The following is a 14,676-nucleotide window of genomic DNA, read 5'->3' on the forward strand; positions in this document are numbered from 1 at the left end:
ATGAAAGACAGGCTTACTTTGTTGATGTGTTCCAATGCTACTGGTGATTGCAAAGTTAAGCCTTTATTAGTCTATCACTCTGAAACTCCCAGAGCGTTCAGGCAAAAGAATGTCCTCAAGGAGAATTTGTGTGTGCTGTGGAGGGCAAACAGTAAGGCATGGGTCACTAGGGACTTTTTCTATGACTGGTTACACCATGCATTTGCCCCCAATGTGAAAGATTACCTAACTGAAAAGAAATTAGAACTTAAGTGCCTCCTGGTGTTAGACAATGCCCCTGGTCATCCTACAGACGTGGCAGAGCGACTTTATGGGGACATGAAATTCATTAACATCAAGTTTTTGCCTCCTAATACCACTCCTCTCCTGCAGCCCATGGACCAGCAGGTTATTGCAAACTTCAAAAAACTGTACACAAAAGCTCTGTTTGAAAGGTGCTTTGTAGTGACCTCAGAAACTCAACTGACTCTAAGAGAGTTTTGGAGAGAGCACTTTAATATCCTCAATTGTGTAAACCTTATAGGTAAGGCTTGGGAGGGAGTGACTAAGAAGACCTTGAACTCTGCTTGGAAGAAACTGTGGCCAGAATGTGTAGACAAAAGGGATTTTGTAGGGTTTGAGGCTAACCCTGAGAGGATTATGCCAGTTGAGGAATCCATTGTGGCATTGGGAAAGTCCTTGGGGTTGGAGGTTAGTGGGGAGGATGTGGAAGAGTTGGTGGAGGAGGACAATGAAGAACTAACCACTGATGAGCTGATAGATCAACTTCAACAGCAAGAGGCCAGACCTGAGGAAACTGGTTCAGAGGAGGGGAGAGAGAAATTGAAGAAGTTGCCTACTATAAAGATTAAGGAAATCTGTGCAATGTGGCTGAAAGTGCAAACCTTTATGGATGAGAATCACCCTCACACAGCTATTGCAAGCCATGTTGGCAACCTGTACACTGACAATGTTGTGAAACACTTTAGGGAAGTCATAAAGGAACGAGAGGTACAGGCCACTATGGACAGATATGTTGTGCGAAAGAAGTCCAGTGACTCTGAAGCTGGTCCTAGTGGCATTAAAAGAAGAAGGGAAGTAACCCCAGAAAAAGGACTCGACACCTCAAGTCTTAATGGAAGGGGATTCCCCTTCTAAACACTAACACTCTCTCTCCCCTCCTCCCATCCCATCAATCATCACCAGATCTTCAATAAAAGTGTCATGTAAGTGTGCATGCCTTTTTCAGTTTGTGTGTATTAAAATTAACATTTCATGTGGTAAAATTTTTTTTTTTCATACTTTTGGGTGTCTTGCACGGATTAATTTGATTTCCATTATTTCTTATGGGGAAAATTCATTCGCATACCGATTATTTCGCATACCAATGACCCCTCTTGCACGGATTAAAATCGGTATGCGGGGGTCCACTGTATTCCTTCTATTCTGTCGATTGAGTACAAGAAACCATCCATTTACAGTGGACCCTCAACCAACGAAGGCATCATCTAACGATAAAATTGACCAATGAAGCATTTTAGTGTAAAAATTTTGGCTCATCCAACGATGAAAAACTCGACTAACATCATTCGTCCCAAACATGTCCGTCTGGCCTGAGCGCCTTAGCTCAGCTAGTGTGCCAGTGTTTGCAAGCCAGGGCAGATGGTTGCACACATACATTCGATAAATTTTGTATCATTCCATTGTTTTTAGTGCTTGCAACTGCTAAATAAGCCACCATGGGCCCAAAGAAAGCTTCTTGTGCCAATTCTTCCAAAACAGGCCTGTTTCATCACAATTAAACACTTGTTCAGGTTTCAGTCCTTCAGCCTCTATGTACTCCTTGAATTCATGCACGTATTTTTCAGCCGCTTTGTGGTCCGAACTGGCAGCCTCACCATGCCTTATCACACTATGTATGCCACTACGCTTCTTAAATCTCTCAAACCAACCTTTGCTGGCCTTAAATTCACTCACATCATCACTAGTTGCAGGCATTTTTTTAATTAAATCCTCATGCAACTTCCTAGCCTTTTCGCTTATGATCGCTTGAGAGACGCTATCTCCTGCTAGCTGTTTTTCATTTATCCACACCAATAAGAGTCTCTCAACATCTTCCATCACTTGCGATCTTTGTTTCGAAAACACAGTTAAACCTTTGGCAAGAACAGCTTCCTTGATTGCCTTTCTGGTGCCCACAATAGTAGCGATGGTTGATTGGGGTTTCTTGTACAACCTGGCCAGGTCGGCGATACGCACTCCACTTTCATACTTATCAATGATCTCTTTCTTCATCTCTATTGGAATTCTCACCCTTATTGCTGTAGGGTTGGCACTAGAAGCTTTCTTGGGGCCCATGGTCACTTATTTTCCAGAAAAAGCACCGAAAACATTGTAATAATACGAAATATTCTGATTGTATGCTTGGATGTTACCGCGGAGGCTGGCTGGTAAACAATGCCACCGGCAGCACATGTGAGGCTGGCTGAGGGCGCACATTGGACGTGTCTCGGACGAACATCGGTGAGCGGGTTTTTAAGCGGTATGCGAGGCAAAATTTTTGCGATTAAAGCAAGCGGTATGCGGATTAATCGTTATGTGATGCCAACGGTATGCGGGGGTCCACTGTACTAGCAAAACAGGTATGAGTTTGCTACACTGAAACAATGGAATGGGCCATTCATAGGGCATGAAGTGGATGAAATCGCCGATGCGTAAATATCGCCTTTGGGTTAAGTGCATTCTAACTTAACCACTCTGTAATCTGGCAAAATCACTAATCCGGCACCCTACAGGTACTGATGGTGCCGGATTAGTGATGGTCAACCTGTATTACATGTATGTGTACATCGTGCCGATTAAGTAAAACTTCCAATTTTGGCTTAAATAGCAACACTCTTCTTGTCGAGTAAGGCAAGCAAAAATTTGTGTATGCAATAATTTCGCAAAAATCATTCTGAACCTAATGAAAAAAATATATTTCATTGTGTTTATTAAATTATTGTAAACTTATCTAAAATATATTCAGTTGGAACAGGCTAAATTAAATTGCACTTGTTATAACAAGATTAGATAAGTTTTCTAAGGTTCTTTGGTACAAAATTATTACTTTTTACTTTAACATAAATGAAAAAAATATATACCATTGAAGAGTTTGAAGAGTTTCTCTACTCTGAGCCCAGCCATGGGCCAGGTTCATCTGGTGCTTGCCTGGTCAACCCGGCTGTTGCTGCTGGAGGCCCGCTGCCCCACATATCCATCACAGCCTGGTTGATCCGGCACCTGGAGAAGATACTTGTCCAGTTTCCTCTTGAAGGCTTCTACACTTGTTCCAGCCGTGTTTGTGATATCTTCTGGTAAGATGTCGAATAGTATAGGACACCAGATGTTAATACATACAGTGTTCCCTCATTGTCCCCACCACACCCCTGCTCCTCACTGGGTTTATTTTACACTTTCTCCCATATCTCTCACTCCAGTATGTTATGGCAGTGTGCAGATTTGGAACCAGGTCCTCGAGTACTTTCCAGGTACAGGTCTCCCTCAACATTCACGTTTTCAGCTTTCGCGGGCTTCACACATTCACGAATTCCCAACCGCCAAATTCCCAGCCGCCAAATCATATTCAAGTTTCCCACCACCTGCGAGTCCCTACTACCCTCCCACCGACCCCCGCAACTGGCAGCCAGCCCTCCCACCACTCAGTGTGGTGAGTGTTTTGTTTGTTCATTATTTGCTATTAAACTGCAGTATAAATAATGTAAACCCACTCATGACTGCATATTGGAATGGTTATTCGGACAGGTATTAGACGGTGACATGTGTTTACTCGTGAACACAGCAAAGAATCAAATATTTCTGCTACTGCTAATAATAACAATAGTAATAATAATAATAATAATAATAATAATAATAAATGCGATATAATTGAAGAAGGAAGTTGTACAAAAATACGAGGGAGTGGTTGACACATCGTCAGTGTGGCTTTGTTTATGCTGGAGTGAGCATTAGTCTCCCTGCTCTAATAAACATTTCACAATAATTCATTGTGTTTGGTACTTGTAGATTGAGTGCGACTGGAGTGGTAGAGGCAGTGGTTGAGGCAGCTGTTGAGGCAGCAATTGAGGCAGCTGTTGAGGCAGCGATTGTGGCAGCTGTTGAGGCAGCGATTGAGGCAGTGGGTGAGGCAGCTGTTGAGGCAGCGATTGAGGCAGTGGTTGAGGCAGCTATTGAGGCAGTGGGCGAGGCAGCTGTTGAGGCAGCGATTGAAGCAGCTGTTGAGGCAGCGATTGAAGCAGCTGTTGAGGCAGCTGTTGAGGCAGTGCATGAGGCAGTGCATGAGGCAGTGCATGAGGCAGCTGTTGAGGCAGCAATTGAGGCAGCAATTGAGGCAGCGATTGAGGCAGCGATTGAGGCAGCGATTGAGGCAGCGATTGAGGCAGCTGTTGAGGCAGCGATTGAGGCAGCTGTTGAGGCAGCAATTGAGGCAGCTGTTGAGGCAGTGATTGAGGCAGCTGTTGAGGCAGTGATTGAGGCAGCTGTTGAGGCAGCAATTGAGGCAGCTGTTGAGGCAGCGATTGAGGCAGTGGTCACTGAGGCAGCTGTTGAGGCAGCGATTGAGGCAGTGGGTGAGGCAGCTGTTGAGGAAGCGATTGAGGCAGCTGTTGAGGCAGCTGTTGAGGCAGCTGTTGAGGCAACTGTTGAAGCAGCGACTGAGGCAGTGGGTGAGGCAGCTGGTGAGGAAGCGATTGAGGCAGTGGTATTTAATAACATACATGTTATTAATAATAATAATACATGTTATTAATATGTACTTATTATTATTTATAACATATATGTTATTAAATACCACTGCCTCAACCGCTGAATTATTGTGAAATGTTTGGAAGAGCAGGGAGACTAATGCTCACTCCAACATAAACAAAGCCACACTGACGATGTGTCAACCACTCCCTCGTATTTTTGTACAATTTCCTTCTTCAATTATATCGTATTATTATTATTATATTATTATTATTATTATTACTATTGTTATTATTAGCAGTAGCAGAAATGTTTGATTCTTTGCTGTGTTCAAGACTAAACACATGATGTCACCGTCCGATACCTGTCCGAATAGCCATTCCAATATGCAGTCATGAATGGGTTTACATTATTTATACTGTAGTTTAATAGCAAATAATGAACAAACAAAACACTCACCACACTGAGTGGTGGGAGGGCTGGCTGCCAGTTGCGGGGGTCGGAGGGAGGGTAGTAGGGACTCGCAGTGGTTGGGGAAGTGGTGGAGGCATTGGTGGAGTCTGTGGTATTTAATAACATACATGTTATTAAAGCATAACATGTAAATATTTAGTACAATTTACGACGTTTTCATGTATTTTATGATTGTTCATGGTTCAACAAGTTAAGGAAGCAGTATTGTATTATATTTCCCTACAATATATTGGGGCACCAAACATTCACGGTTTTTCAACATTCGCGAGGCTCTTGATCCCCTAACCCTCGCGAATGTTGAGGGAGACCTGTATATATATTATCATGCATCTCTCTCCTCTGCTCCAATGAATACATGTTCAAGACTTGAAGGCATTCCCAGTAATTTAGGTGCTGTACTGGCTCAATGTGAGTCATAAACGATATCTGTATTTGTTCCAGCTCTGATATTTCTCCTGCTTTGAACGGGGCCATCAGCACTGAGCAATATTCTAAGTGAGGGAGCACTAGTGATTTGAACAGTGTCACCATCGGCATTATGGCATTATTTCCCTTGTTTTGAAAGTTCTCAATACCTACCCCGTCATCTTCCTGGCTGTCGTGATCTTTGTCTTGTTATGGTCTTGAAGAGAAAGGTCAGCTGACATAATTATTCCCAGGTCTTGTATGTGTTCCTTTCGTTCTATATGGTGACCCTCTTGAGTTTTGTATATAGTGTTCCTTTTGAGTTCTTCATTCATTCCATATCTAAGCAGCTGAAACTTATCACCACTGAATGTCATGTTGTTCTCCACTGCCCATTGGAAAACTCTGCATATGTGTTCATGTAATTTTTCAGTGTCCTCTACCGTAGTGACTGTCATGCTTATTTTAGTGTCATCTGCAAATGATGACACAAAAGTGTGCCGGGTGTTTTTATCTACATCTGCTATGAGGATGAGAAACAGCATAGGTGCCAGGACGGTGCCTTGGGGCACTGAGCTTTTGACCTCACTGATGCTGGATCTTGCCCTGTTAACTACTATTCTTTGTGTTGTGTGTGTTAGGAACCCAAAAATCCATCTGCCTACCTTCCCCATAATGCCCATGGCCCTCATTTTGTGCACTATCACTCCATGATCGCATCTGTTAAACACCTTTGCAAAATCTGTGTAAATCACATCTGCGTTTTGGTCATCTTCCAATGCCTCCATAATTCTGTCATAATGGTTCAGCAGCTGTGACAGGCATGATCGTGCTGCTCTAAAACCATGCTGATTCGAGTTATGCTGGTTGTGCTGGTCCATGAAATTTGTAATCTGCCGTCTCATCATGCTTTTGAATATTTTTATGATGTGAGAAGTTAGGGTTACTGGTCTGTAATTTTTAGCTAGTGCTCTACTAACTCCCTTATGCAAAGGAGCTACGTCTGCACTCTAAGTCCTCCGGTATTTCATTTAGGTCTAAGCTCTTTCTCCAAAGAATACTGAGTGCTCTTGCTAATGGTACTTTGCACTTCTTTATAAACAGAGCATTCCATGAATCTGGTCCAGGTGTTGAGTGAGTGGGCATGGTGTCCATTTCTTTTTCGAAATCTATTTGATTTGTACTAACGTCAATTAGTTGGTCTGGGCAGCCTTCTTCTAGAGTGAAAAAATTTCTGCATTTTCTACCTTGCTGTCATTTAGTGGGTTGCTGAACACAGACTCATACTGTTCTTTTAGGATTTCACTCATTTTCTGTTCATTGTCAGTATACGAGTCTCCTCTCAGTAGTGGTCCAATTCTACAGGTAGCTCTTAGCTTGGATTTTGCATAGAAATAGAAATATTTTGGGTTTCTTGCAATATCCTGTATGGCCCTTTGTTCCCTTTGTACTTCTTCTGTTAGGTATGACATGCTAGGTTTTTGCTCTAATAATATTTAAATGTAAACGAGAAAATTTTATAAAGGACAATTTTAAATGAATTCTTGCTAATTGACCAATTTTACCTATTCGGCACGACATTATATAATCTCAGGCGAGTACACTCACCACAAATACACACACACACAAATGTACACAAACAAATATGCATATGTACAGAAACACAAATGCACACAAATACATGCAAACAAATATACACAATCACAAATACATACAATCATAAATGCACAGAATCACAAGTACACACACACACACATACATCACATATGAGCTCCTCAGTAGCAGGATTAATGCTCTTCAGGTATTTGCCACTTGTTGCATCAACAAACTGTCCATCAATAAAGAGTTGGTGAGGGAATTCAATATCCATGTTGTTGACGTGCATCTTGATGGCATCATACTCAAAGACTGGTTTAGCATCCCCTCCTCTCATTCTCATAACCATAACCTGAGAATGAAATTGAGAAAATTTAAAATAGGACATTTTTCTCAACTACATAATAAACATCAATTACCATACACTTTCAATTGGTCTCACAATCATCAATAAACTACTTACTCATATACAGTATTAAGAAAATAGCTAAAAGAAATAGGCAAAAAAGACTGTATATACTGTATTAAATGGAATGCAGAAATCTACATAACAGACCAAAACTAGGGAGGCCAAGCCCATGATGACACTCTTCAGGTCACTTGTTCTATCTAGGCTGGAATATTGCTGCACACTAACAGCACCTTTCAAGGCAGGCGAAATTGCTGACCTAGAAAATGTTCAGAGAACCTTCATGGCACGCATAACGGAGATAAAACACCTCAATTACTGGGAGCACTTGAGGTTCCTGAACCTGTATTCCCTGGAACGCAGGCAGGAGAGATACATGATTATATACACCTGGAAAATCCTAGAGGGACTAGTACCGAACTTGCACACGAAAATCACTCACTACGAAAGCAAAAGACTTGGCAGACGATGCAACATCCCCCCAATGAAAAGCAGGGGTGTCACTAGCACGTTAAGAGACCATACAATAAGTGTCAGGGGCCCAAGACTGTTCAACTGCCTCCCAGCATACATAAGGGGGATTACCAACAGACCCCTGGCAGTCTTCAAGCTGGCACTGGACAAGCACCTAAAGTCGGTTCCTGACCAGCCAGGCTGTTGCTCGTACATTGGTTTGCGTGCAGCCAGCAGCAACAGCCTGGTTGATCAGGCTCTGATCCACCAGGAGGCCTGGTCACAGACCGGGCCGCGGGGACGTTGAGCCCCGGAACTCTCTCCAGGTAAACACCAAAAGTGATAAATACTCAGCTTTGATTGCTTTGAGCACTACCGTTTCTCTCTCTGCCACCTCACTGGTGAGTGTTTCACCGCTGTTACTATATTTGTTTACCTGTATTATTATAGACTTAAGTAACCTAACCACACCAATCTAACTTAGCCTAAATTATTATAGCTAAAGTCAGAATAAAGAAAATAGGATTTTAAAAAATTTTAAGTGTCAAGAACTAGTGTTGCATATGTTAGGAAACCAGGGTTATTAGAAAAAAAAAATTGTTTAAACCTAGTCTTCCTTGTTTTTTTAGAATACCTGGTATTAAAGGCTTAACTTTACAAAACATTCACATCTACTACTGTGCATTCTATACATATAGGACACTTAGTATCTAGTATGTTATGTCCACACAAGTCATAACCACTACATACATTTAAACAAATTATCTTACTAAAAACAAAAAAATTTCATAAAATTAAAAAAAATTGGTAATAGGTAATATCAGTTATTGCAAACTTTATAAATGTCTGTAGTTATAAGCTAATCTTATAGCTGCCCAAAATGTTCTGCATAACCAGAAGATTTCTATAAAGTTGCCAAAAATGTCAACTATTCCTGTGTTAATAATATTTTATATAAAAACTATTATTAAATTAGACACATGTGCAACTCTTGGGTATCTTTATTGAGGAAACGTTTCGCCCAAGAGTTGCACATGTGTCTAATTTAACAACATGTCGGTTCTTTGAACCATTCATCTACAATCCTGTCAGACACTGCAACTTCTTGGGATCTTAATACTTGGGAATTCTTCGCTTGCCTAACCCTTGGGCACGACCTACTTCCACATTGGACAAATGTGACACCACCTACGACTGCTGCACCTCTCCTGCCATACGGTTTATAAGCTGCTTCTCCGCTCATATGCCGTATTCTATTCAAGATTGATGGACTGACCAAATCGACTCAAGGTTGAGGGACTGATTACCTCATTCTCCTCCTGTTCTTCAAGTTTCTCCTATGTATGGACTGATGAAGCCACTGTGGCGAAAGGTTTCCTCAATAAAGATACCCAAGAGTTGCACATGTGTCTAATTTAACAACATGTCGGTTCTTTGAACCATTCATCTACAATACTATTATTAAACAAGGAAAGTTATTCCCTGGAGGCCCCTTAGTAAAAATGTTAGGTAAACAAAGCACACAAATTGGAGGGTCCAACAGTACTTTCATAAATATACTGGTTTCACTAAGGACATCCTTTATTGTGATAATAAAGTACATAGTGGAAAATGTAATTTTTTTTCACCCATACAGTGTACATGGTAAAGCAGCAGATGTGTACCAATGCTGCTTCATGTCTGATGCACATGAAAGTCTCTTGCATCACCAAGAGGGTGACGGGTGTCTCCTGATCCAGGGATACATTTAATACTGTGCTTCAGACTCTCAACCCTCTCCTCAAATGGAAGTCAGTTAACTGATCCTGCTATTCCTGGGATTCCTCTCTTTGGTGTAAATGGACCCCATCATTAGGTCACAGTGACAAGAAGGTACTGTTCTCAGCTTCAGACACCTATGCATTTTGTTAAAAACAAACTCTCCTCATTTCTTGTTCCCTCTATAGCACCACAGCTCAGTCATTCTCCCAAGCAGTGCTAATGGGCACTTTCTAGTTACACAGCCCTTCTTCCCAAATCTGTAAGGGCACCCTACTATTGTACAAGCAGTTTAGCAAGTCATTCTTGTCTGATCACCCAGTTTTTTTTTTTTTTCCCTCAAGGGAGATTTCTTGACATTAGTGAGGGGCTCTTGATATAGGGAATTGGATCTGTGCTCCAATTCCCTGAATTGAAGCTGAATGCCTTCCATCCCCCTTCCCCTCCACAGGTGCTGTATAATTATTATTATGGGTTTAGCACTCCATAATAATAGTTTTTCTTCCTACCCTTGTCATATAAACACATCACATCCCAGATGTTGCACAGTCTTTCTTGTAACTTTCTCAGAATATATAACTCTTCATGGAGGGTGTATATGGTCTCTTACCTCGAAAGGACACCCTATGGAAATTGAATGAAGCCCATGCCTCCTCCATCTTCTCACCTGAATTTAATTTTGTGTCAACTACCCTCAAATCTCCTTTCCTATTTTGTAATGTTCTTTCTCAAATATAAAAGTGTCCATATTTTGAAAGATTGCTGTAAATAATAAAAAAGGCCCTCAGTGAATGAGAAAAACAATAGATGAAAACATAAGAACATAAGAAAGAAGGAACACTGCAGCAGGCCTACTGGCCCATGTGAGGCAGGTCCAATTCTCCCACCGGCTTAAGCCAATGCCCTAACCTAGTCAGATCAAGTCACATTCACTTAAGGTAGGAGCATGGCATCAGACCTAGTAGCACTAGCTAGTCAGGTCCAACTCGCACCCACCCACACCCACTCTTGTATTTATCTAACCTATTTTTAAAACTACACAATGTCTTAGCTTCTACGACGGTACTCAGGAGTTTGTTCCACTATTACCAAACCAGTGCTTCCCTATATCCTATATCTCTCCTCTTACTACTTGTCTTTCTGAGCTCTACCTAGAGCAAAACATTGTCTAAGATATGTCATGAAAGTATACAAAATAATAAATACTGAATATTCCCCAGCATCATCAATATGAAGGAAAGACCACAGTTGTAAGGTGACAAAAAAAGATAGTACTGAAAGAATAACAGTTTCTTTTCCACAGTAGCAGAACAATTCAACTGTACACAAGATAAGGTAGCAAGTGGTACAGCCACGAGAAATTTTAACAAAATACACTATGAAGATGGGACACCACAGGTACAGCCTTGTTCCTGAAGTTACACAGAGATAATAATCACATGTTTAGCCCATTTCATAAATACATGTAATACATTTACAGTAATATATGTAATAATACAACTAACCCACAATGTGTAATTTTTTCTCTTACAATGTAAAAGAAAACAATCACTATCAGTTATCTTTAACGCATGACAAATTTAACACAAGGCTGAATGTGTTTGCTTGGTTATTTTAATGTATACAGTAAGGAATAAGGTGCCAATAAGGGTGGACCCACAACACCAACACTAAGAGGTATAAATATATAAAACAAGACATTATGTGAAGCACGAGGTGGGCTAGCAGCTTGTCACTGGATTTTGTTTTAGTTTCAATTTAAAAAAAAATGCTTACACTGAAGGGATCCTGGCTCCAATACTGTCAGACTTTGGGTGGTGTACCATTTCCTTTAAAAAATATTCCAACATCATACTCTATAAAATCTTTATGAATGTTTTTTCTTCTAGACAATCTATTCCACTCATCCAACCAAAAACTTGCCTAATGCCCTTGTGAACCTCACCTGTATAAATTCCTGGAATGTTGTAGCCATATAAACATCTTCATTTTCCAAAGAAACTCCAGCTTTTTCCTTGGTTTCCTCAACTAATCTATAAAAAAAAAGCAAGCATATCATAATGAAAGAAATTCTGTGGTGGCTTTGTACATACTACTGCAGTATTTAAGTTAAAAACAATCAGTTATCTCATACACTATTCTAATAATCCAATGTAGCTTTGTACATGTCCCCTCTGGTCAAGTTTATTCCAGTTTACTAACATCATCACATGATAAATAGATGAACATTATGAAACAAAAGGAAGAGGTGGGATAGGCTAAAGCCACAAAAGGAATACATGTATAAAAAAAAAAGAGGTAAGAGCAGCCATAAATAAGCCAAAATCAGTCAAATAAGTGGAAGGAACAAGTGCAGAGATGTTGAAAGATAGTACAGGTCAGCCATCACAAATCCGGCATCATTGGGACCTGTAGTGTGTCGGATTATTGAGTTTGCCGGATAACAGAGCAGTTAGGTTAGAATACACTACAGTCGACCCACGCCTTACAAATGCATCGCGTTATGTTAAATCTGCCATATGAAGCATTTGAACGCAAACATTTTGCCTCGTCTCACGATAAAAAACTCGCCTTACATGATTCATCCGAGACGCACCCCAAGTGTGGCCTCAGCGCCAGTGTTTACAAGCCAGCCAGTGCGGTCGCATCTACGCATACATTCGGTACATTTCACATTATCCCAGTGTTTTTAGTGCTTGTAACTGCAAATAAGTCACCATGGACCCCAAGAAAGCTTCTAGTGCCATCCCTGTGGTAAAAAGGGCGAGAATTAGTATGGAATTGAAAAGAGAGATTAAGGAAATGTGTGCAAATTGGGTTGAACTGCAAACCTTTATGGATGAAAATCACCCTGACACAGCTACTGCAAGCTGTGTTGGCAACCTGTACAATGACAATGTTATGGCCCATTTTAGGAAAGTCTTAAAGGAACGGGAGGTACAGAGCTCTATGGACAGATTTGCTATGCGACAGAGGTCCAGTGACTCTCAAGCTGGTCCTAGTGGCATTAAAAGAGGAAAGGAAGTAATCCCAGAAAAGGACTTGCTACCTCAAGTCCTAATGGAAGGGGATTCCCCTCCTAAACACTCTCCCCTCCTCCCATCCCATCAATCATCACCAGATCTTCAATAAAGGTAAGTGTCATGTATTCTATTCTTGGTAGAGTAGTAATTATGCATGTCTTCTTCAGTTCGTGTGTATTAAAATTAATATTTCATGTGGTAAAAAATTTTTGTTTTCATACTTTGGGGTGTCAGGAACGGATTAATATGATTTCCATTATTTCTTATGGGGAAAATTAATTCGGCTAATGATAATTTCGGCTTACGATGAGCTCTCGGGAACGGATTAATATCGTAAGGCGGGGGTCCACTGTATTAATAAAGTTAATCAACTTTACTTACACAAGAAAGTTCACTGAACATAGGCAAAAATCAGACATTTACGCTACTTTGGGCTCAATTTCAAGGTACTTTTCATTGTGAAACCAATCAAAATCATATCTATATTTCTATAATATATCTTCTATTTTATCAAATGAGACCACAAAAATAAGAATACAACCATAAAAACCATAAGAAAATATACCGGTATGGGGCAGCTAATGGCTGAGAAGTGAACTCTTGTTGTTTATCATCCAAATTTTTTTAATTTCTGGTGTACGTTAAGAAGCATCTTTCCATCATACATTGTCCAAGTTTCAATAAGATAGCCCAACAAACAACCTAGAAAAAATATTGATAAAAAATCATATACGGCAAGCCCAAGCCTGGAAATAAGTCAATGATTTTTTTTGGGTTATCCTTGGTTTAATCGGATCACCCATCAAAAGATGCACAGAGGGGAAATTCCTAGGAATCCACCTTGACAGTAGCCTTAAATTGCAGACACACATACAACAAATTTTCAAGAAAATCTCTAAGACAGTAGGCATACTATCCAAGATACAGTACTATGTTCCACAATCGGCTCCTTGCACTGTATCACTCGCTCATCTACCCTTATCTCACCTATGGAATTTGTGCATGGGGATCAACAACATTAAATCACCTAAGACCACTAATAACCCTGCAAAAGGCTGTAGTCAGAATGATAAATTCCCAATCCAGACAGCATACTCCACCAATATTCAAACGTCTAAAACTACTTACTGCAAAGAACATCCATACTTATTCTTGTGCCTACCACATACATAAAACACTACACTCAAACTTCTCACCAACTTTAATAGCACGTATGACCATAGCATCACTTTTTGATGTATCCTGTGTCAACATCACACTATGTAAGAACTCTATGCACATAAAGGGCCCCAAAATACTAAAGTAACCCAGTCTGAACACCAATTTAAGACTTTTCAAAAACCAACTACTCACCCTAAACTAAATATTCAATACTCAATACTTAACCCGTAAACGGTCCAAGCAGATCTACGTTCACATGTGTAGTGCTACAAAAGTAGATCTAAGTTTTTTTACACATTTTCAAATGTAGAAAAACAAAAAGATCTACTTATTTTACATACTTTCAAATGTTGAAAAACATATATATACGTTTGGACCGTTTACGGGTTAAATCTGCCAAAAGATCTCCCAGTTACAGTGGACCCCCAGATAACATAATTAATCTGTTCCAGAGTGTGCGCCTTATACCGAATCTGACTTAACCCTTTGACTGTTTCGGTTGTATATATACGTCTTACGAGCCACTGTTTGACGTATTAATATGCATAAATTCTAGCAGCCTCAAATCAAGCGGGAGAAAGCTGGTAGGCCTACATGTGAGAATGGGTCTGCATGGTGGGTGTGCACCCTATGACAAAAATAAGGGACTCAGTGGTGCATTGTGGGAACGCCATC

General features: G+C 40.5%; 1 protein-coding gene across 1 annotated transcript in view; it reads right to left on the bottom strand.

Annotated features, from left to right (window-relative positions):
- Nucleotides 1–7,303: 7,303 nt before the first annotated feature.
- The window catches only part of LOC128688023 (cytosolic 10-formyltetrahydrofolate dehydrogenase-like), a 61,971-nt gene continuing 54,598 nt past the window's right edge, over nt 7,304–14,676 (bottom strand). The window contains exons 8-9 of the mRNA XM_070089059.1: nt 11,763–11,850; nt 7,304–7,549 (exon numbers count right to left, since the gene is read on the bottom strand). Of these exons, the coding sequence (XP_069945160.1) occupies nt 7,319–7,549; nt 11,763–11,850 (319 nt within the window). The 3' untranslated portion in view covers nt 7,304–7,318. The remainder of the gene's footprint in view (nt 7,550–11,762; nt 11,851–14,676) is intronic.

The sequence above is a fragment of the Cherax quadricarinatus genome, chromosome 27, assembly GCF_038502225.1.
Source record: "Cherax quadricarinatus isolate ZL_2023a chromosome 27, ASM3850222v1, whole genome shotgun sequence".
Classification (NCBI taxonomy): domain Eukaryota; kingdom Metazoa; phylum Arthropoda; class Malacostraca; order Decapoda; family Parastacidae; genus Cherax; species Cherax quadricarinatus.